Source organism: Schistosoma haematobium, chromosome 1 (assembly GCF_000699445.3).
Source record: "Schistosoma haematobium chromosome 1, whole genome shotgun sequence".
Taxonomy (NCBI): Eukaryota; Metazoa; Platyhelminthes; class Trematoda; order Strigeidida; family Schistosomatidae; genus Schistosoma; species Schistosoma haematobium.
Window position 1 is genome coordinate 21972417 of NC_067196.1, and position 23739 is coordinate 21996155.

The 23739-nt window shown below is 33.4% G+C and overlaps 1 protein-coding gene across 3 annotated transcripts; it reads right to left on the reverse strand.

Moving 5' to 3' along the window:
* Window positions 1-2281: 2281 nt before the first annotated feature.
* On the reverse strand, window positions 2282-22076 carry MS3_00005023 (uncharacterized protein). Of its 3 annotated transcripts, XM_051213031.1 has the most exons (9): window positions 21924-22076; window positions 20457-20634; window positions 19054-19565; window positions 14958-15413; window positions 13930-14112; window positions 11702-12054; window positions 10464-10815; window positions 4655-4875; window positions 2282-2830 (listed from the first exon to the last, which is right to left on the reverse strand). In XM_051213031.1, the coding sequence occupies exons 3-9, from the start codon at window positions 19511-19513 to the stop codon at window positions 2489-2491; spliced, it is 2367 nt and encodes a 788-aa protein (XP_051073417.1). In that variant the 5' UTR covers window positions 19514-19565; window positions 20457-20634; window positions 21924-22076; the 3' UTR covers window positions 2282-2488. The 3 variants fall into 3 exon arrangements, with proteins under 3 accessions (XP_051073417.1, XP_051073416.1, XP_051073415.1); XM_051213033.1 differs by lacking the exons at window positions 14958-15413; window positions 19054-19565; window positions 20457-20634; window positions 21924-22076 and adding an exon at window positions 14491-14629; XM_051213032.1 differs by lacking the exons at window positions 13930-14112; window positions 14958-15413; window positions 19054-19565; window positions 20457-20634; window positions 21924-22076 and having other exon boundaries at window positions 2282-2853; window positions 11702-12185.
* Window positions 22077-23739: the final 1663 nt, after the last annotated feature.

A 23739-nucleotide genomic window follows, 5' to 3' on the forward strand; every position in this document is an offset into this window, starting at 1 on the left:
TGCACCCAATGTTGATGTCCACATTGAGACTCGAACTCAGTACCCTTAAACTCCCAACTCGCCATTTATTTAGCTAGTGAGTTCAGACAACCACTGGATTACACAACGGAGGTAAATTTTAATTCATTGTGTAGGGTTTTTTTTTCAATCTTCTGTTTTTGATGTTAGAAACTGATAGTGATCAATTGCTTCAATACTTCCTTCAAATTACAAGTATTTTTTAAGCAGAGTTAGATAATGCCTCGTAACTGAATGACAATATCAAGGTTGTTGGCATAGGATGCACATATGCAAAAAAAATGAAATTTTTCAAACCCAGTCCTTAACATCAACAACAGTGAAATTCAAACAGCTCTTACAAATAAACTATCTGGCTGTTTGTCTTAACTATAAAATGACATTTTATTTATTTTAATTTTTGATGACGTTGAAATAATGTAATACAGAATAATGTTGTTTATGCCATATTAGGATGATATTTGAATGTTGATATTGGTTTAACATGGTAACATTCTAGCAACAAGTTTAACTTCAATATTTACTGTGTTACTGAGAATAGCAACACATAATCAGCTGGGATATTCACTAACAATAGCAATAAGCACATAAATAGTGATACAACTGGGCACCAAGATAAATATTTCCTTTTGTAGATAAAAATGGCATTTCGAAGAGATAGATGAAGGAGAGGGGAGTATATTCAAAGTGAATAAATGTGTGAGGAAGTAAATGAGTGAGATTAATTTATAGTAGGAGCGACACTTCAATCGGAAAAACAACCAGTAAAGATTTCAATCAAATGAGTTGCTTCCACTTGTATGAAGGATGTATAAGAAAACTACGACAAGATTACCATTGCCTTCTATTCAAAACCTTATCTGATAATATCTCAATCCACTAAGGTGCACCATCTCTAAGACCTCTTCCGAGCTCACAGGTACCAGTTCTGTACAAATTTCCTTCATGCCACGGCACCATGTCGTAAACTCCACTTTTTCCAACCACTCTCGGAGTCGGCAGGTAGAGTCTCCGTGTTGAAATTCTCAGGACAGGTCCAAGTTACCGAATGCGGTGTTTGAAGATGATGCAGTAAACGAGCTACCATCACTGTTCACGAATACATAGTGCTGAACCTCCACATTATTGACATGACGTTTAGACTCGATGTCAACACTCACTAAGCGACGGATAATTGAGCGCTGAGTTCACGAACATCCTTAACTCCGAGACCCTAGGTTTCACAGACAGACTGACATTACGACGTCATCAAAGATGGTGTAGACTGGGATAAGTCATTCTGGTTTTCACTACGCGTAAATTGATACCATCACTCATGCCACCACTAGCACTTACATAGCTACACAGAAACACGAACTTCTCGACTACTGATGGTTCACTACAGAAAGTGTGTGCGAGTTGAGGCTCTTGGCGGTGTTTTGAAACCACTTAACACTTAAAAGATGCAAAGTACGTGCTATTACCTACGAACATTGATTCCCAACTGATTAAGTACGATTTCCGTAGCTTGAGTTTCACAGTACAGTAAGACTGTCTTCAGAGTACTTAATATCGAAAATTCTTTCTCTACGTGATGGATCCACACCACCATTTCATACTTCAACCAGAGCTATTTGTAGGATGTCGTCGATAACAAAGTCGGAAAGGAATGGTGAGATTGGGCGAACCTGCCTAACCATGAAGACTGATTATAATCCAATCGACGACTTTCATGATTTGATAACATCTTAATATTTAAAAGTAATAAGAGTTAATACTACTGAAAAGCGTCTGTGTTATCTTCCTTAATCTGACCTGTCTATTCTGGTTCATGAAGGCTCTTAGAGATCTCGGTATTATCTATACTTACACGGTCCTTATATTTTTGGTTAGTAGCTAACAGTAAAATATAGGATGCTTATTCCGTCTAAATTAGAAATCAAACATCACTTGAATGTAACTGCATCGCAGTGTTGATATTCATATTTTGAACCAAACTCAATATCTTTTATTTTCAAATACTAACACATACTCAAGTAAACTAATGAATTGCTAATTTGTCCAATGGATATGATATACGTTGTTATTTGGTAACAGTTTTTTTTTCTTGAACTCTTCTGTTTGACATTTGGAAATCTCTATTAAATGATAGATTTTCATGAATTATATTCAATTCCTAACAGTAATAATGACATTACATTAGAAAAAAAATATATAAGAACTATTCAGCAAGACATTCTAAAATCTTTTTCACCATTATAAGACGAAAACTACAACCATCTACATTTATTTCAGAATAATATGTCTTAACGAAATGTCGAAAAAAATAATCTCATCCATAATTTTTTTTATCCTCTGAAGAAGTGACTTACACTAAGTCACGAAACGTCAGAAAATTTGATTTTTCTCTTCATTGGGTTATTACAAATATACTATTTATTTATAACATAATTTAATCTGTTCATTTCTTCTTTTCATTTAGTCTCTTTCTTTATATCCGTTGTTTCCAATTAAATACTGATTTGATTCTTTTCACTTCAAATGTATTGAATGCACCAGGAATTGGAAATATTAAACAATTTTCAGTATTTTTATTTGTATTATGAATTACTTCGACAATTGATTGTTTATTATCAGATTCATGTTTATCTTTTATGAAGAGTTGATCACCATCATCATTATCATTTGATATTTTAGGCAACAATGAACAAATTGTTTGATCAGGCCAATTTGATTCAAGTAATTTGATTGATTTTTCTATATTAATCAGATTTTGATATTCAGGAATGTTTCGGTCATACAATTCACCATATTGATGAATTGAAATATTTCGCTTGAAATGATGGGAAAAAGTATCTAAGATTTAGGAAAAGAATTACAAAGATGTGATCGAAAAAAAAATCAACCATACTGTCAAATCATCCAAATGTTTGCTATTATAAAATGGAGAGTATTTCAGGGACTAAACTTTCAATGAAGTAAACATGATCAAGAACAATCGTAAAAGTGGACAAACAACATATGTACAACGGAATATAATATCAAAACGTTTCAGTTCATAACTACTCTACACCTATGATTAATGATTCAAAAGCCTGCAAAAACAATTTTAAGAAAGAAAGTTCACTTCAATTCAAATAATATTACTCCACACTGTTATACGATAGTTTCAGTTAATAATCAAGAAATTATAACTGCACAATGAATGTAATTTAGTACGACCAAAGTCCAAGGTTGTCCATAGTGTTGATTACTCAGACCTTCCTAGTAATGATATAAATATCATACCTGATTCACAAATGAGCAGCTATCTGTACTAACTAGTCAAGTGGTTAACACATTAGTTGTTGAAGTAAAAGGTAATGGATTTGAGTTTCTATGGGAATATTAGAACTGGGATTCAAGCGCGTCCACCCGACCATTCCTAAATAAATCGTACTACAAACCAAAATCTGTCTCTTTAATATAAATGATAGAAATTTAGTATTGAGAAATGACACTATTTTAAGATAGTAGTAAATGTAATTACTTTAATAACTGTTTTACTTTGGTTCACTTTCACTATTTATGTGCCTCTTGTTTTTAACTAGGTCTATACGAAGTCCTGAATTTTAATAATCAAGGATCGAATCAAAAGATATCGGTAAATGATGGGCACTGCGTCATGAATTCTTCGAAGCTTTAAGATGTTAATCATTATGATTCCAGCTTATTAATTCAATAGTATCGTCTTTGTTGTGTGATATAAAGTTCTTACTTGTTGTGAAGACGTGTGATCATCAAAATCTGACTAATGATTGTAGACTTTCAGCAACTTCACAGTTGCTATAGAATAAGAATGAAATCGATCTATAGATCATTCAAATTTTCAGCCACAAAAAAGATTAATTCAGTTCATTCCGACGAAACATCTATCACTGTTATTTACTAAGCAGACGTCTACCGTCTACCTAGTATTAAGATTACATTTCGGGTACACAAATAATCATCTAATACATACTTAGTTAAGATAGGATGACCATACCTACAGAGAATTCGTGCATACTTTTGAGCATCATGGTTTGTTTGAAAGACTGAACTTAGATAACCATTGAAAACCTGAAAGTACTGGACAGCTGTTTTGTCTTAGTAAGAACTTCTTAATAGTGAGTATCCACAACTCTGCCACCTTGGACCGAACGCAGGTCCTTCGAGTCCTTCGACAAGAGCTGAGTTAAAACCATAAGGTTTGCACTTCAAACATCAATTATTTCGCAATATTGTACAACTACCTTCCTATGCTATTGGTGGGTAACTACCTCACACCAGATATGGTTGAACTCCATTGGTCACAGATTCTCATTGGAAAATTTCCTCCTGAAGTTAACCACTAGTGAGTGAGTGATTATTATTAAACCAGGGCGTTTGTGGAAGTTAAGCTCTTACTGCGAGATCTGAAAGTCCCGAGATTGCTCATCAGTCGGGTCGTCGTTATTTACATTTGGGAAGTCCCATGACAGGATTTAACATCTTTCTATCGCATTGTGGTTTCCAATGGTTGTCTAACTACGATAAGTCTTTGATGCAAACTATGTAAGACAGAGTAATTTTTAGTAAATTGAATTATATAAAAATACCTAGCCAATATATCACTGTAGCAATAAATATGGAAGCATACCAAATCCTTGATTTGTTTATCAATACCTCCAGATTTTGAAACCATTTTTAAGAACAATCTTCGGTTGTCAGGCAAACAGATTGCATAATGGAATGCGGTACGTCCAAGACAATCTTGATAATTGACAAGTTCTTGACACAGTTCAATTAACTGAAGAACAAAATCTGTTCTACGATAAAGTACTGCAAGGTGTAGTAGAGAACGTTCTCTCCAGTCACGACCTAGAAGATAGATAAATAATATAATAATATATCGATTTAAATCTCTATATGTTTAGTTATTTATACAATATAAACACGTAAGATATGTAAAATGACTACCTCATATTAGGTGCACTGATGAAGCTTCAAATCAGGAGAAAGTTTGTTGATCATAGATTTTGAATTAAAAATCTTCATATCATTAGACTAGCTTTTCACCAAACTAACCACTAAACTTAACTTCTGGTCAAGTTCCAATAGTAGTTCATGTATTAAACGACAGTTTTTCAACCAGAGCTGTTCCAAGTAGTCTCATTAATATTCACAACAGAAACATATGTAGTTAACTTATGCTGAGTGCCTTGTAGACAGTTTTAGAACTTGAATTCTATCCAGAAATTCTGCAGGTAGATATTTGTACTAAGACTAAATGCTCAGAATGAATGAGATAGCAGGCCGAACGAACTCTCTTTCAAAGTATCACACTTAACATAGTGCTGATGAGTTGTAAATTAGGACTAAATAGTACTGCACTGCCTTGCTAATGATTAACCAGCTGAAGTCTATTCGTGGTTAAAATTATATTTTGTTCAGGAATTAATGAGATTTAAGTAATGGATATTGGATTCTTGAATGAAATTCAAAACGCGATGATGGATAACTTGGTGCGAGGAAAACCACCCTTTTCTAGTGTTCAATAACAGTGAGATATCTAGCATTTTAGATCATTTCCTCGTTCACTTAGTGGGTTACTGCTGCATATAAGAGTGTAATTTTCATTGGCAACTTCATTGATATAATCTAAACTTATCTTCATTTTTCTTTTATCCACAAAATACTATTGAGGACCCCAATTTGGCCGATGAAAAAGCAAATAAAATTAAAGTTGGGGCCTGAAATGAAATAATCAGTGAAAATCATGCTCCTACACATAGCATGCACCCAAGAAATAAACGGAAAAACGGTAGATACTGCACACTTATTGAACATTCGAAAGTAGATACGCTACGAATTTACGGGCATGTATCCTATTTTGTAGTTTGTATCGAATCAAAAGCTAATAATTACCAATAGTTATCTAGTCATTAAATCCTAACCCTATGATCTTTCAGGTTTTAATATAGGAAATTATTCATTTATACCACATGTTTTCCAAATGGCTAAAAAATGGACTTTACTTTTCCTATGTTGATTTTAACATGATTGAAGTTCGTAAGTAAAGTATACTTTAATCCTATTTGTGACATGAATATCACTTTCAATATGGTGAGTTCTTTTTCACAAATAAAACCAACTGTTTATACAGTCATAATTGTTCTTTTTTTAATCTATAATATACATAATATCACATTTTGTGTTTTATGTTCATCAAACAAGTTTGGACAAGTAATGATCAGCGATTATTGAATGAACCATTAAAATATCATATCTATAACACATATACTTTGTGATATGATAAATAGATATTAACTTACAATCCAAAAATTTATTGATTGCTTTAGATTACTAAGATATCGTTTTGTGACACAAACGTAAACATGAGCTAAATACATGTGTACTTTGTTTAGTAAAAGAAAAAACACACATCTGTATCCACTTTACATTCAAGATTATCAGTAAAGTTAGATAGTGGCTATCAGTGGAATTCAAGTCATACGTTGTGTCCTGTTTTGGATTCATCAACTGAATGGACATGGATCCTAGTATTAATATTCTCACTGTGACTCTAACCCAATAGGTAGATAAAGCCGACGAGCACTACATAGAGCCAAACAACAACAGCCAACTATAATCAAATTTTACTAAATCTTGTGACTAAATGTCAAGTCAATGAGCATAGAATGCACATATGCCACTAGATCATGATCAACAATAGTTCATAATATCAACAACGGGAAGATTTAAATACTTACAAATATTAAAAATGTTTTGCTACTAATCTATGAAGAAACAAGTTGGAGAAAGGAGACAGAGTTGTAATATGATGGTAAGTTTACTTAATACTAGAAGAAACTAGACGATTTTTGAGCTATTGAATATTCAGAAATCAAAGTATAACTTTTCAGAATATATCTTTCATCTCACTATACATAAGAATGCATTTAACTGAAGTTTGGAAAATTTCTGTTGCAACTACGCCCACATTGATTTTCTATGAGATAAGATAAACCATTGATTGTTTTTATCAAGTATCTCATTTGGTCACTGTTCATATATTATTCCAATACACGTGGCCACTTGCTTAAGCAAGATCGAACAAATATCTATATTAGAAAATGAGGTCAAAATTTTAATTGAAGCATTGGTAACGTATGGATATCTATAAAAATTTATTAGCTGGTATGAAGGCAATGACATTCATATTTAACGGTTTTTGTCAAACAAATAATGTTTACATCATTAGCGACAACTGCTTCATTCCTAACATGTTTGAATCCCCTTAGTAACAACTTCTCAGAGGAACTTCAGAAATATCTTGAAGTAATTTACTGGTATAGTGTCTCTTAGAGTTTTTTAGTGAGAGGTACTGACTGGTTGAGTTCAAACATGTCAGAAGCGAAACAATTTTCATTAAGAGCACTAGGCAATCATCGCTTTATATCACAAATTGGTTGAATTTGGAGTTGAACCATCTAATAGTGACCCATTGCTCCGAGACTTGTAAGTCCAGGACTGGATTCTTAGTGGGATCATAAGTTCACACCACTGATAGGCATCATACTTGTACGAAACAGCTGTTTAAATGGTTTTCATAGTAAAATAAACTTAAACTACATTTATCTTGGCCCACTGTTGAGCAAATGTCGAAAACTGATCATAGAATTTATCTAAAAACGACCTTTATAGTAGTGTGCTGAACTAGTCAAGGTCTCGAATAATTATTGACTATTAATGTACCTATATTAGATCTGTCCTACGAATATTGAATTATACTTTATTATCTAGAACAGTATGGGATAATATTGTTACTGAAATCATAAACTGGCCTAAGTCATACAGTCACTAAACGTTAGGGCACACTAGACAGCTTCGTCCTAGTATGAGACATCTCAACAATGCGTATTCACAACCTGGCTTTTGGGGATCAAAACTAGGAACTTCAGGTCTTTTAGTGAGGACTTAACGTTTGGAACACTGAAATGGTATGCAAAGGTTTTGCATTTCTAACTTTAATTAATCAAAGATATTCCACAACAATCTTCCATTACTTCACATCCGACATGGCTGAACTCCACTGGTCATGACTTCTCACTAGAACTCTCTAAATTATCTGATGACACCAGTCACTAGTAAAGACATAATAGTTATCAGTATCGAGGTTCGTAAACTGTTGAACACAGGATCATTGGTCTAAAGATTAAACTCTCACAGTGAGGCCTGAAGTTTCCGGCTTGAAACTACAAAAGGGTTGTGGATGCTCACTTATGAGAAATCTGAAACTAAGACAGAACATCAATCTAATGCTTCTTGGTTTTCAATAGTAGGCTAGCTCGGGACAGTTAATAATCTCAAAAACATTTATCGATCTCCAAAAGCCTTGATACTGATTATAATTCTCTCTGTTTTCTTTATTTTTCATATAATTCACAATGACTTAATTGGATCTCCATTTCTAACTTTCATATGATTATATGGTATTTAAGGCATACTACCTAGAATGACAATGTATAGATAAATTTTTATATCCACAATTATCATTCGATCACCAAACATATACTATATTTGACTTATTGAGGTCCTTTTGCGAAAATTAAGTGAATTTGTTGGTGATATTCGTCGTGAAATGATCTCATTAGGAGTACCAATGAAAGTTATTGTCACCCTAAAGCATGAATTAATTGAAGTTGGGAATATGTATTACTGGTAGCTATATTAACACTTAACTGAATAGTTTACTGATGTTAGTTCAAGTTGAAGAGCACGACTTTGGATGAAAAATCATTAAATGTGAAAAATCCACTTGCATATTTACTCAATGAATTAAGTTGCATTTATATTGTTTCTTGTATTCAGAGAAGGTTTTGGTTCGCCTTCTTAGTTGTCAGTGGAGTTTTTCCTGAACATTGTCGAGTATTGTGTAGTATAGAAACAGCCGGATAACACATGTATGTGGTTATTTAAATCTTACCAAGGGGTCGGAAGTTGATGTATAGTGATGAGTTCCATTCAATCGACTATTCAACGATGATCCGTAATGTCGTGATTTGGTCTGTGCACAACTGATCCTTACGGAATCCAGTCTGTTGATCTTGAAATTGGGAGTCTACTGAATCTTTCATCCGGTCCAACCATACTCTGTAGAAGACTCTCCCCGGTAACAACTAAAGTGTGATACATCTATAGTTCTCACATTTGCTCAGATTTCCTTTCTTTGGTTTCTTGATGAGGTGTCCTTCTTCCCAGTCTGTCTGTGGCACTTGTTCTTCCTCCCAAATCTTTCTGAATAAAATGTGGAGCATGTTTTTAGTTATTTCTCTGTGTGGCTTCAGTGCTTAAGGTGGTATATTATCAGGTTCTACTGTTTTCCCACTCTTGATTTATCTAATGGCCATCCTGATTTCGTTGATCGTTAGTGGAGTGACAGCTTTAGGAAGGTCTGTGTGCTGCTTTGATGTCCAATAAATTCAGTGGGCCTGGTCCACTCAAGGTTACCCCGCCCAGGGTATCGATTTAGATCCATTCCATATGATTATGATTCTTATTGCCCAGCATCTCCTGGCACAATAAAGTTAGTACTTCTTTAATCACTTTCCAGTCGTTCTTCATTGTGGTTTTGCCTTTTGTGGATAGATCTTGTAAGGCTTGGAACCTGTTGTTGATAGTTATCTTGAATTCGTTGAGTTTGTCAGTATCTCAAAGGAATGCTGTATTATACATTTGCAGCGCTGTTTCTCCAGTTGTCCAGTGTTTCTTTACCTTCAGTTTCATCTTGACCACAGACCGGTGGTGATCTGAATCTGTGTTAGTTCCCCTTTCTGTTCTCACGTTTTATATTGACCTTCTGAACTTCTGACTGATGCAAACATGGTCGGTCTGGTACACTGTAATGTGATCCGGTGAAATCCGTATGGTTTTGTGTATGTGATTGTGGAGGAATATTGGACCACTTGTAAGCATTTTGTTGAAGGCACGTAGATTGGAAAATCTCTAACCATTCTCGTTCCTTTCTCACATTATATGTCATCTCATATCACCTTCATACCCAGTGTTGTCCATCCCGACTTTGGCGTTTAGGTCTTCCATCAGGATGGTCAGGTCCTTTTGATTCAGTATGATGATCCTTAGTGTAAACTATTTGTTTTGGTATTACATTCACACAAAATAAGCCGTTATTGGTCAGTGAGTGAAGAGAGACAATTAGACATTTCACATAAAATCGTTTGATTAATACTGTAAATGAATTCTTCCAAATTCTATTATAACACTTTTTTATTGGCATCTGGTTCTTAATGAAATATCCAGACAAGTGTAGCTGTAGTCGTGTAAAGATTTAGTCAATACTCAAGATAGATCAATTGTATTGCCAATTCGATTAACATCACAGATTACAATTTCTACATGGAATTGTCTATTATAAAATTAATAAGAAGAACAATACTAATACTTACCCATAATAACTCTTTTGTTATTAACCAGACGTAGGAAATGATGATAATCTCCAGTTATAATCGTCTTGTGAACTTCCATCATTTCTGTTCGATATTGATCAACAGTATCTAATAAAGATATCATTTCATGATGTCCTTTTTGTTCAGCTAATAATCTAGCAGATTTAAAGCGTACAGGTCCAGAATTAGCTAAATTTATATAGTTATATCCATAGAGAATTAATTCTTCCATGGATTGTAAGTGATTGCCAGAAGCTAGAAAAGCTACATGGCGATCAATTAACTGTTCAGCAGTTAATAAATTTCCAGTTTCTGGATCGATAATATCATGAAGTTCGAAAGGATCTGGTGGCTGTAAATGTAATGGGAAAAAAGCAGAAACATAAAACAAGTTTCTGAAGAAATAAGATATCAGTAATAAGAAGGCAAGTAAAAATCTATAAAATCTTATAATCTCCTATAGTCGTTGTTTAGGATTACAGTCCTAATCAGTTTATATTAGCATAGATTGCTTACTGAACAGATTGCCTTGATAGTGTGATTTAGTTACATGCTTTAGTATAATTGGATTATTAATAATAATAATAATGCCAAAAGTCGGTTTATCCAGTATAATGTACAATATCTTGACAAGTTCATCATACTATTCGTAGACGTCACAAGATATACATGATTTTATAAGGGTAGGGTAACTTATAGAGATGGTAAGATCTTAAGTTTAAATCACTAACTTATTTAAGTTAAACCACCATCGATAATCAGCAAGCACTGAATGGTAATTATATTCAAGTACGGGATGTTTCTACAGTGATCACCCATAACCCCTCAACAAGAGATCAAACTCAAGACTTCTGTTCTCTCACTAGAATGCTTAACTTCTTGATCAATGAGCTGGAATCTAACGGTGTTAACTTGCGTAACTTTCACCCATTACCTGGGGTGGATAACCACCTCACGCGGAATGGTAAAACTCTAGTGGCCGCTGCCTCTTCTAAAACTTCGGGAGTTGCGTCTTAAGGCCAGTAGGTCCGATTCCCGGACGCGTGGTCACGGATCCGCACTTCTAAGGAGTTCCGTACTGGGACGAAACAATTATCCAGTGCATCTAGGTTTTCAGTGGTAGAATATATATATATATATGTATATATATATATATATATATATATGGAACGATAGATATAACTAATTTACCAATACGTAAATTGTTTCAAAAGATTTTTTGTTCAAAATTTGCGTACCTCTTCTTCGAATGGTCTGAAATTCTCTCCCGTTTCACAATGAACATTGTTGTTATGCAGTAATTCATATCTTGATCTATTCAAAATATCTCGTGCAGTACGTTGCCAAATATCTCTGTGATAAATTTTCACACCTCGTTTCAATATTGTAGCTAAAATTAAACTTGCCCATCGAAATCCATTTACATCTTTAGGATGTATTGTATGAAAAAGATTTGTTGCATAATGAAATAAAGATGATCCATTTGAATCTCTTAAATGAACTGGTACTTCTTTGATTACTTCATAAGTATGTTGAAGGCTGACAAGGTTCCTAAAACTCCAAAATGCAACCGGACCAAACGGCTCTTTTTCTGAATTAAAATCAGATTGATCAACAAATATTGTCTATAAAAAGTTTATTTATATTTTAAAAATGCATAAAAGTGTAACGACTATTTTAACATGCGGAAAAGCATTTTAATGTTTAAGCAATACAAAGACGATTATGTCTATTTTGTAATATTCTCCGAGAAAATTAATTTACTGAAATTAAAGCATAAAATGTGGACCGTTGGATTCAGATCAGGAGGTTAAAAGATACCATATTTACCGTGAATTACGAAAATCCTGTTCTCAATCCAACTATGAGTGAACACTGCTGTGGAGCTGCAAATTAAAATAAAGACAACTGTTCATTACTTTCTAATTGTTAGTCGTTCGTTTTTGGTTTGGACATTATTTCGTTGATTATACCACGTTTCAATTCCCTTTTTATGATGTCGGAATAATAGTTTAGTTTTTTGAGAAATCGATTTTCAAAAATTACGTCTCAGGTTCTCATACAACGAAGAATAAAACACTTTATGTTTACTATGGCATACTACCATTATTTGACTATGCAACTGGTGACCGAGATTATACTACCATTAGGCAGTGATACTAATTACAATAGTATTTCCTTGATAAATGAATCTGAATAGATCTCTCTCCGGAAAACATCATTCCAGAAATTTTGATTTTACGACCCTTATGAATTACTATAATAAATCACTTATAATTTAAACAAATTACGACGAAACCTTTCCACCAAAGAGTAATTTCGTATCTACTGTTGACGTACTTCGAAACGAATTTTCAAGGCTCTGGTGGAAATTTGTGACTAAAGTTCAAACATGTTAGGAATCACCACCGACCATAACAGAAGGTTGTCTTATGCTGTAAATTAACTAGATTTTAAACTGTAGACAATTGGACACCAATTTAATAGTATAAAAGTTGATAACTCATAGTGAGACCTGTAGGCTTTTGATTCACTCCTTAGACAGATCAACAAAGCGCACCGTTAAATATTCGGTTTTAAGGGAAGGGACATATACAGTGCTTGGTAACCAGAATGTTTTGAATCCATGACAAAAACCACCTACACAATATTGTTACAACAAATCAGGTTTAATGAAATGTGATGGATACAGACAAATGAAGCTGTTGATCGTAACTGTAGTCAAAAGACAATTTTCTTTAGGGAAACATTTTATTATTAGACTATCTATTTCACCTTGAACAAAGAACAGTCTTCATAATCAGTTTGTGAATTTTCAGCATCAACACAATTAATTTTCGTCGTGTTGTCAATCCACTTACACCTTATTCCAATTCATATTGAATAAAATCTTATAGAAACAAATAATTGGAATTTTTAAATTGAATATTATTAACTTAACTTACAATTATATGGACATAATGACTAACGTTGGGAAACTTTACCTATAGTCAAAACGGAGTTGATAATTACCAAACTAATTTATAATCTGATTTTGTTTAGCTGAATGGTTCAGTTTGAAAACAGTACTCATCATGAACTGACATCTTTGAGACAACCAACGAAAACCAGGAAGCACTGAACGGCTACTTCTGATTACTAATGATCAACTTCAAATTTCACTCCCATGCGTACAGTAAGAAGTCATAAGTGATGTAATTCAATTATACTGATATTATGACAGTTACCACATGTAGCGTTATTAGATGACTTTTTACCCTAAACTTGGAATTAGGAACAGTTTAAGTTTGACTCAATGGCATCTTCCTATTGTAATAACTAATTGACTATACGATCCCAAGTTTAAAACTATGTCGTGTAGAGGATTATGAACGGATCATGACTTCCAAATTAATACGAAACAATATACAAGCTATTTTCTATAAAATAAACTTATAAATTAATTCATAATTAATCATAAACTAACCTGAATAGCATTCGTTTAAATTTGCTCCAGAATGAATCATAAGTTGTAACACTTCTGCTGTAGAATATTCCATTACACTAACAAGTAATGGACGTGTTATAAAATTTGCTCTTCCATTATTATTAATACCAACTAGAAACTTTTGCATATGAAGTTGAGCTTTCAATTGACCTTTACCCATAGCTTTACGTCGGAAAATAAATAAGATAAAAATGAGATCAAGTCTGCAAGTATAAATTATTTTAATTTTATATATTTGCAAAATTATTTGATTTATTTCAGGTAAAATAAACAAGGTAAATCACCATACCAATAACTTATAACCGTCAGTTGACAGTTATTCTGTTAGATAACTATGATTCACGGTTCGTCGAGCAATATTAGTAAATAACGAAAACTGTCCTCGAAATGAAGAAATCTCTATAAACAGTCATTCGAACATTCCTGTTGTGTTCTACAATCTGATTTAGTCACAATATACGCTTGCTTAACCAACTATGTAAACCTTGAACAAATGAATAATCCTATCACTTTCAGTAACCTCTCACATTTCACGCTTACTAAGCACTCTTGAAACAGCATGTCATCTTCCCGATTTTCTAACAGGCGATCTATTAGAACTCATACGGGATATCATATATTATCCTTTGCTAATAATTACTGTCAAGCTTTGAAATAGATTTTTCAAATTTCAAGAAAGGACTGCGTTGAAAGTATCTGAAAATGAGTTATAAGAATCTTTACACAATCGATTGACAGCTTGTTCCAATAACCTGAAATTTGATTGGCTTTGGTACAAAATTGATCACTCTTTTTTTCTCTGATACTTCAAACCAAGCCTATAACCAATCAAATTGCAAAACAACGGGACAAGCTGTTATTCGCTTGTGAAGAAATTCTAAGGGTACATTTCTTTTCGAAATATGTGCTGATGTTATTGTCTAGATCGGTAATGAAAGCTTCAAAGAATACAATACTTCCAAAATATATGTGTAAACCTTAAATGAATGAATATGAAATATACCTACCTAAACATTGTTTCAATTTCTGAATATCACCAGCCATAGAATAAATCACAAAATCAGTTAAACTAACATAATACTGTAATAGATTTGTTAATTTTTCACGTATTCCTTCTATCCATTGATTGCATCGATCATGAGTCCATAATGAGTTAATCCATTCTATAACAGTTAGCCCTGATCGTTTAGCTTTTAACCAAATTAAATTATCTTTAATTGTATTCTCTAATTCTGTACAGAAATAGTTAATAATATCATTGGGTTTATGATATTGTACACTATAGATTAATCTATCAACAATTGGCCAAATTCCCGGATGATCTATCAGTCCTTTAGAACGTTTTATACTAGTTTTTAATAAACTTGATCGAATATTTCGTTTAATTGTATATGCACCTTTGGGAATATAATTTTCATTATATACAGAATAACCATTTTTACATGGAATGGAGCAATCTGAACCTGGTATAATGTTTTTTAAACAAAATTATGGAAATAAAATTACTATTATTATCATCATTATCATTACGAGGATTAAAGATTCTATAGAGATTATCCAATTCTAAGATAATTCACATAAATGAATAATTTTAAACAAAATATCTTATGAGAATCAGGGATCACCGGAAGCATCCATTTTAACCTTGTACGGGACTAATCAGGAGTAACTATCCACGACCACCCTAGGTGTGAATGGTCACTCAAATATCCCTGATATTTAAATATGTTATATAGTGTACGAAACTAATTCCTGTAAGATAACTTTAAATATATTTTATAAATGAAAAGCAGTAAATTAAAGAGAATTACCAGAATAACATTCATGGTCTCATACCTTACTACTAAGATTTACTTATTCTTAACTAAAGGATCATAGGTACATACATGTACGTATGTTCGCAAATATATCAACTCTGTTCTTATCTACACCTTTTTAAGAATTTATCAAATAACAATTTTCAGTTTTAGGTGTTGTGGAGATTGTTAAGTTTTTGATCGAAATCATGAGTCCATTGAAGCTAGATCACCATGGAAAACCTGGAAGCACTGGATTTCAATCAAAAATTTTACAATCTCCACAACACCTAAAACTGATAATTAAATTGTGCTCACTAGTGACTAGCTTCGTGAGAAAATTCTCGGAGTTCTGGTGAGAAGCCGTGACCAGCGGAGCTAATCCGTGTCGAGAAGAAACAAGTGTCTACCTCAATACAATGGAAGATGGTCGTGCACTTTTGTGGATTGGTTGAAGTTAGACATTAACACGATTGGATGCCGGCTCAATGGTCTAGTTGGTTAGGCGCATGGCGCGAGACTGATAGGTCCTGGGTTCGAATCTCACGGGAGGCGGGATCGTGGATGCGCACTGCTGAGGAGTCCCGTGCTGGGACGAAATGTTCATCCAGTGCTTCCAGGTTTTCCATGGTGGTCTAGCTTCAATTGACTCATGATTTCAATCAAAAAAATAACAATCTGTTATTTCCATCTTTCAATAGATTTGATCGTGCTAATAATTCTTGTCTTCTTCAAATATGTTATTAGTCACGCTTAACTTCATTTTAAAGTTTAACGTTAAAACAGCTGAACATTTACTTATATCCAAGTATGTTTAGCTTCAAATATCATATGAGTTTATATGTGGTAATATGGATATTTACGTTTAGAAGATGCCCGATGAACTATAGGTGCAAAATTTGAAGCTACAGGAAACTGTAGTGGAGGATTTTAACGGTCTTATTATGTAAATCAATCATATAACGTGAATAAATGAATGAAAACTTGGTTAAACTATCTAGTAACAGCTGGTTCACTTTTCAGCCTTCTTAAAGATAATTAGTATTAAAAAAATATATAAAATTTGTTCTGTAGAAATTATTGAGTGATAACATTGAAATTAAAGTATTCTCAATATATACTCAAACATTCAATAAATGATAAATCTAACTTGTTTAAATGGAGTTTTGCATTGAATATTTATCCTAGAGTGGACATTTCAATAATTAGAACTAACACTGTGATATGAACTAAATATTTGTTCAAGGTATCTAGTGACAATGTTCATGCAGTATTACATATGTCAGTTAGCCATGTAACTGAATCGACCCAATTTAAGCACTGAAAGTATATACATCTGAACGTTAAATCTATTATATCATTTCACAGACAACTATGGCTCTTTATTGGACAAATTTCAAAATTAATGTGTTTTATATATTGAATTGGTTCTTATTTTCTGTTCAGTACTACAAACTAATATTAAACTACTGCATCCGTCTGAATCCACTCTAACTACTTGGAATTACGGTATTTTTGCTCTAACCATTATACAGTTAATCATTCATATGAATAAGAAATGCGCTAATTAAGTAATAATTTTGGTGGATATATTAGATTGCTTCAATACACTAGTTGAATGAACTCATTAATTGAACGGCGCGAAAATAATGATGATTAAACTCTTAGCCAAATGGGCTCAAAACTAGCAGAAACTTGTATACCAAACATAGAACAAACAGTTATGAGCGCGACAGTCAATCACACAACGTTGTATCCCAAGTATGTTTATGATATGTTCATTAAAATCATGAGCCAATCTAAATTAGACCACCGTTGAAAGCCTGGAAGAATTGAACAGCCATTTTGTCCTAGTATTGGAATCCTCCGGAGTTTTAATAAGAAGCAGTGACCGGCAGAGCTAATCTGTGTCGGGTGCAAGGCAGCTGCCCACTGAAAACAATGATGGATAGTCTCACTGTCGTGGATTGACTGAAGTTAGACATCAACACAGCTGGATGCCGACTCAGTGGTTTAGAGGCTAAACGTTTCCTCATGAGGCCGAATTTCGTGGGTTAGATTCCCACGTGCGGGATTTCAGATGTGCACCTCTTGGGAGTCCCATATCAGGACGAAACGGCCGTTCAGTGCTTCGAAGTTACCAATAGAGGTCCAACTAAGATCGGCTCACGATTCGAATGAAATTCAACAATCTCCACAACCCTGTACTGTAAACTATATATTCGTTGTTTATAGTGATTATAAATATCCTTCCCATGTGTTGGAACTCCTCGATTATCCATAACTAAATATCAGATATACAACTAAGTACAAACATGACAACATATTCTTCTCTCTAGATCTTAGTACGTGACACAATACAATGGGAAAGATATATTTATCTAAACGACACAGAGTGAGCCGTATGTGAATCTCAATAGCATTCATTAAACTACAAAATGTCTCTAGTTGAAAAGCTATTCAACTACTTACCACTACAACTATTGTTCTTGCTTTATTTATATTCACGAATGTGATTTGTCTGATAAGTACTTAGTCTCATAGTCTTTTTAAGTTCCAAAGTTCGAAAACAGCGTTTTAAGCCCTTTTTAAACATTTTTCAGAAACGATAAACTATAAATTGTAATTTTTCACAACTTGAATGGCTCATCATCCCCAAAACGTCACGATTTCTGTCTTGAAAGCAAACTGTGTAAAATCACGTATACTGAAAAGTACCCAATAAAGCATTTTCAATATTATTCAAAGAAGTACTTCTGGGAATTGAAGAAGTAAACAGATTATACCTACTTGACGCGGATAACTTTATATACATTGAGTCTATCAGTCAACAATAATTCCACAAGAGCTAGCAAACATTCGTTCTCAGGATAACTTTGATCTAGTTCATAGTACGCACTTACAGATTTTTACAATATTTAGAAACTCTCTTTTTAAACATACGTTCTGAAATAATACAATAAAATGTGACATATGAACCGGCGTTGTTCATCTATTACCATGAGAACGCTTCTTTTGAATTACTCCATTATCACGTGGTTTAAACCTTTAGAACAAAATGGTTAGTCAATAATCTCTGAAAGATAATTCATTTTTAATTTATTTTGTGCTATTAAGTAGTAACGTACTCTGCACTGAAATACTAATGATTCAAATAACCTATGTGAATCATTTCTTGATGTCCTACAGTTAGCAATAATGTTGCTTGATATGACCGACCGAGTTCATTTCGTTCCATATTTTATGTCCAGTATTTCAACAAAATATAAACATTTTAAACTAATAAAAATAAGACATTTTAATTTACCTAACTGAATTAAAATAGAAATCAAACGTTGATCACTAAAATCCGGTACATTCATCATACATGGATGAATTGATTCGTTTTTTACTGACATATTTGAATGATCTGAAACAGATATAGACAATGATGTCTTTTTACTTGGACTCATTTCATTACGGTCTTCATCCATGACCAAATGTTTTACATCATCATTGATAGTTGGATTATGTAATGATTCATTTATATCGACAGTTTCAATAGTTTCCTCAACAATTTTCCCAACTGTGTCCAACACCACCCCATCTTCAACTTCATCTTCTCTTTCAGCTTCTTTGTCAATCTGATTAAGCATTGATTCGTTAGCTTTTATTGAGTTAGTATTTCTATCTGCAAAAGTATTCGATTTTGCAGCACAAAGTAAAGCTGTATTACCAAATTTATCACGTGCTTGTAGATCGACATCAGCTATGACTAGTTTTGCCATAAGACGAATTAAACCACATTGTAAATGAGGTTGATGTTTTAAACTTTTATAACTGGAGAAAATAATTTGCAAAAATAAGACAAGATGAATAGAAATATATTAATCTAATGGGTTCGTAGAGGTTGTGTAATTTCATAGGTTACATTAGAATGACTTAAGTTAGATAATCATTGTTATTCGGGAAGTACTGAACATATATTTGATCCTAGCATGGGACAATTCATTCACAACTCAATCAGATATTGAATCTTGTACCTCCAGATTTTGCGACGTCAGCTCAACATTTAGACAAATTAGCTGGCATCTGCTAGTTTTTATTTCTAACTTCAGTCAACTCTTAATATTGTAAAATTATAATCTGTTATCATTTGTGATGTTTACGTCAAGCATGATATGGTTGTAATCTACTACTTACGAACCTCAAGGATCACCTCTCGAAGTTAATTATTAATAAGAAAATGATGATAATGACTAAAGATAGAAATGTGAACTACTGTATACTAACTCAATGGACCAAGGGTTAAGTGCTCTTCCTAATACGTGAAGCTCCTGGATTCAATTCTTAGTTGGAGTTGTGGATGAATATTGCGGAAGTGCCCAATATCAGGAAAAGGTAGAAGTCCAATACTTACTGGTTCTCATTGGGTGTCTGACAAAGGTCAATCCGTAATGTAAACTACGAAATATAGTTTCATTGGATTTCGAAAGGAGAGTTATAACGTTCACTAGTTATTTGTGGATAGTTTACATTAATAAATAACTTCAGTCAAAAGAACCACTGCAAAACTAGAAATATTGAGCAATGGTTGGTTTATACTGACAGTGACACAAGTATCACCGGTAACAAACGATTATGATCGCGAATTGTTGACAGTTAAGTAAATTATGGTTTCATCATTTTAAGTACGCATAAAGTCAATTTTTAAGAGTTTACGAGACCTACCGTTCAACTAAGTAGTGTAAATAAGTTGCTTGATCTGTATGCCTTCTTAGATTTGACTGGAATGATGAATACTCAATTAATTTCCATGCTTTGTTTAAATCAGCAATTGTTTTCGCGGTCTTAACTTGTAAATAAAATGGAGAATTTACGAAAGCCATTTTCCTTTGTTCTACTGACTCTAATGTAAATAAAACACTTATTACACTCATTAATTTATCATTATTGATTGAACTTTTAATTAATGGAACAGTTCTCATTGCTATAGAATAGATCGAACGTAGCAAGCAAAGAAATCTAGGATGTTCTTTCAGAACACATCTGGATGTACCTTCCTTCCAGAGTTGATGTTCACTCTACCAACATCAACTCTGGGAGGCTAGTACATCCAGCTGATGAGTTTCAAATAGGGCTAAAAGCGCTTCCCTGATTCCACCGCTAGCCACATACCATGTATTATATTTCAAGGTGTGTCATTATGGCTATATCAAGGCAATCTGCATAGGATATCCATATCCCAACCAAGAATGATCAAATTTCAGTCAAAAATAGCAACAACTGAATAATTCAAATCATTTAAATTGAATCAGTTCTGATTGTTTTGTAATGAATAAAATAAAAACATTGATCAAAAAGATTGTTATATAATTCAGAAAGTAGAGTGAATAAAACCAATTATTCTCCAACAGAATTACATTCTAATCCCCTAGTAAAGTTCCTTTCACCAATAGCAAAGACAGAAGAAAAATGTGAAGCTTTTTCTACCTCAAACGGACAATGATAAAGTATGAAATATTTGGGTAATTATGAAAAACATTCAAGGTATTCTAGAGATTTACCCATTAAAGAAGTGAGTTTCAGGAGGAGTTCAGGTTCACATGTATGCGCAAAAATTAACACTTTCAAAACAGTGATCTAAAATTTCGTTGTTAGATATTTTCCAAAATGAAGTCCTTTCTTTCACACTGATAACATTCTCAGTTCGTAAAATCACGTTTAACTGGTAAATTTACATGACTAGGAGAATATATGCAACTTAGGGTGACCATAACTCTAATCATATGTTTTTTAGTGACTAATTTCTGGAGTTATTCCTCAAGAATCCAGGCGGAAGCCTTGAATAATGGTGTCTGTCAATTCCAAGATGAAAGGAAATCAATCACCCTTCTATAACATTGTACTGGAACCGAATCCTAGGTTAGAATGATACAAATTTTCCAGTTCACTTCAGCTTTCATTTATTCCTATTTATCATGTTTCAGTTCAGTCAAACCTCTGTACTATTTTATAATATTTAGTAAATCATTAGGTTCCAGATTCAGACTATTTTTGATCTACATCGACATGGGTAACTTTAGTTTCACTTAGTTGCCATACACATGAAAATCGTGTGGTCCCTAAATCCTAGTGTACAAACTTGTACCTTGTCATTATATTTCAAAATCGACTCATAAGCTAACTTCTGCTTACCATAATAGTTTGATTCATCCACTGCCCCATATTTTTTAAGTAATTCGATTGCTTTATTTGCTTTATTCCCATAAATGATCGCCAATTCAGCAGTCAATGGACGTGGGGGGTCGAAACTTCTGTCACATTTATTGACTTGACATTTTTCTTTTTCTGAAATGAAAATATTCCATAATTCCTAAACTCTTGATAAATTTTAATAGTTTAAATCACGAACTAATTTAAACTAGAGCTTTATTGAAAACCTAGAAGCACGGGACAACCATTTCATCTTAGTATGAGACCATTAGACAGTACCCATCTACAGCCCCATATCCGATTATCGAATACAAGGCCTCTAGTCTCGCTTGTGAACGCTTGACCTCTGAACCACTGAACTGGTATCTAATGGTATTAACATTTAACTTCAATCAGTTCGCGATGTTACCCAATCCTCGTTCATTGACTGAATAACTGTTTCAAATCTCACATGGCTTAAGTTCGTTGGTCACGTCACGGCTGCTTTAGTACTCCAGCCATCTCCGTAACGGTTTAGGATTGAGGTAGGAATTTCGTGATTTTCTCACTTTCAAACGGCCGCACTCATGACACTTTTATCTTGTCCCCGGGAAGCAACATCAAATGTAGAACAAGCCACAAAGCAGGAGGAATATTTACCTACAGATATTGTAGAGTATTTATGAAATATGTGCACGTAGTCTCCAGTCATCCATCTGGATCCTTTTGTGTGTTTTGCAATCCAAGTTGATTCTAGACTGTTTTCTCTAGCTTCTCTTCTGGTGCCAAAAGTATTCCGCATAAATCGTGCTTTTTGACCTCCTGGAACACTTCGACTGTAGCAAATTACGTGCGACGTACCACCACGTACTACTTATAAGCAATCTTACGAGCACCATTCACAACAGAATAATTAAAGTAACCTCTATGAATTAAAACTTAAAATAACTCCAATTAAATCAATAAAAACAAAAGAAAATATCAGAAGATGGAACTTGAGATTATGCTCACAAACGTTTGTAAAATTAGTGTAAACTGACTGATTTCATTGAATGTAGTCATGGAATCATAAATAAATTTATCGAACAGATAAAATCTACAGTAACTTACCAATTTTAATTGATAAAAGATCTTCCATATAATTTAAATCTAATGCCATTGCAGCTGCAATTAATTCATTGGTATTACGTGCTTGGTCTACATGTTTAACTAATTCATAATTTCCAGTGGACATTGAACACTCGAATAAGCTTTTCCCGTTTGGTTGATTTGCTATTGTTCGACACCAACATGATAAATAATAATCCATTTTAATCATATCTTCTCGTTTTACTGAATAAGAAAGAATAAATAAGTGGATACATATACGACTGCAAAATATTCAAGAAGTGTATTCCTTCCCAATTCATGAATCGTCAGCTAGATGTGGTTGAACAGCAAGGCTGGAAAGTAGAGTTATTCAGAAGATATCTTAATAATTAGAATCCTCAATATTAAGAAGTTGAAAGTCTTTAGTAGTAAGTATTGCCTTGCTTGCAGTTTGATGCTAGTTAGCACTTGTCAGTAGTCGTAAAAGAATTGGGGCTTCCTGGACCATAATTTGCCATAATTTTAATCGATAAAGCCATCAAATAATTCATTAATAACAAAAATGACACTTTGATACTCAATTTTTGAAACGTTAATTGTATATTTGTATATCTGTTACGCGGCCAGTATCGAAAATCGCAAATATTTATTGATAACTTATATCCATTAAACAATGTGGTGACTATCTGGATTCAGTAGCTCAGTAGATAATACGTTCAGAGCTTGAAGT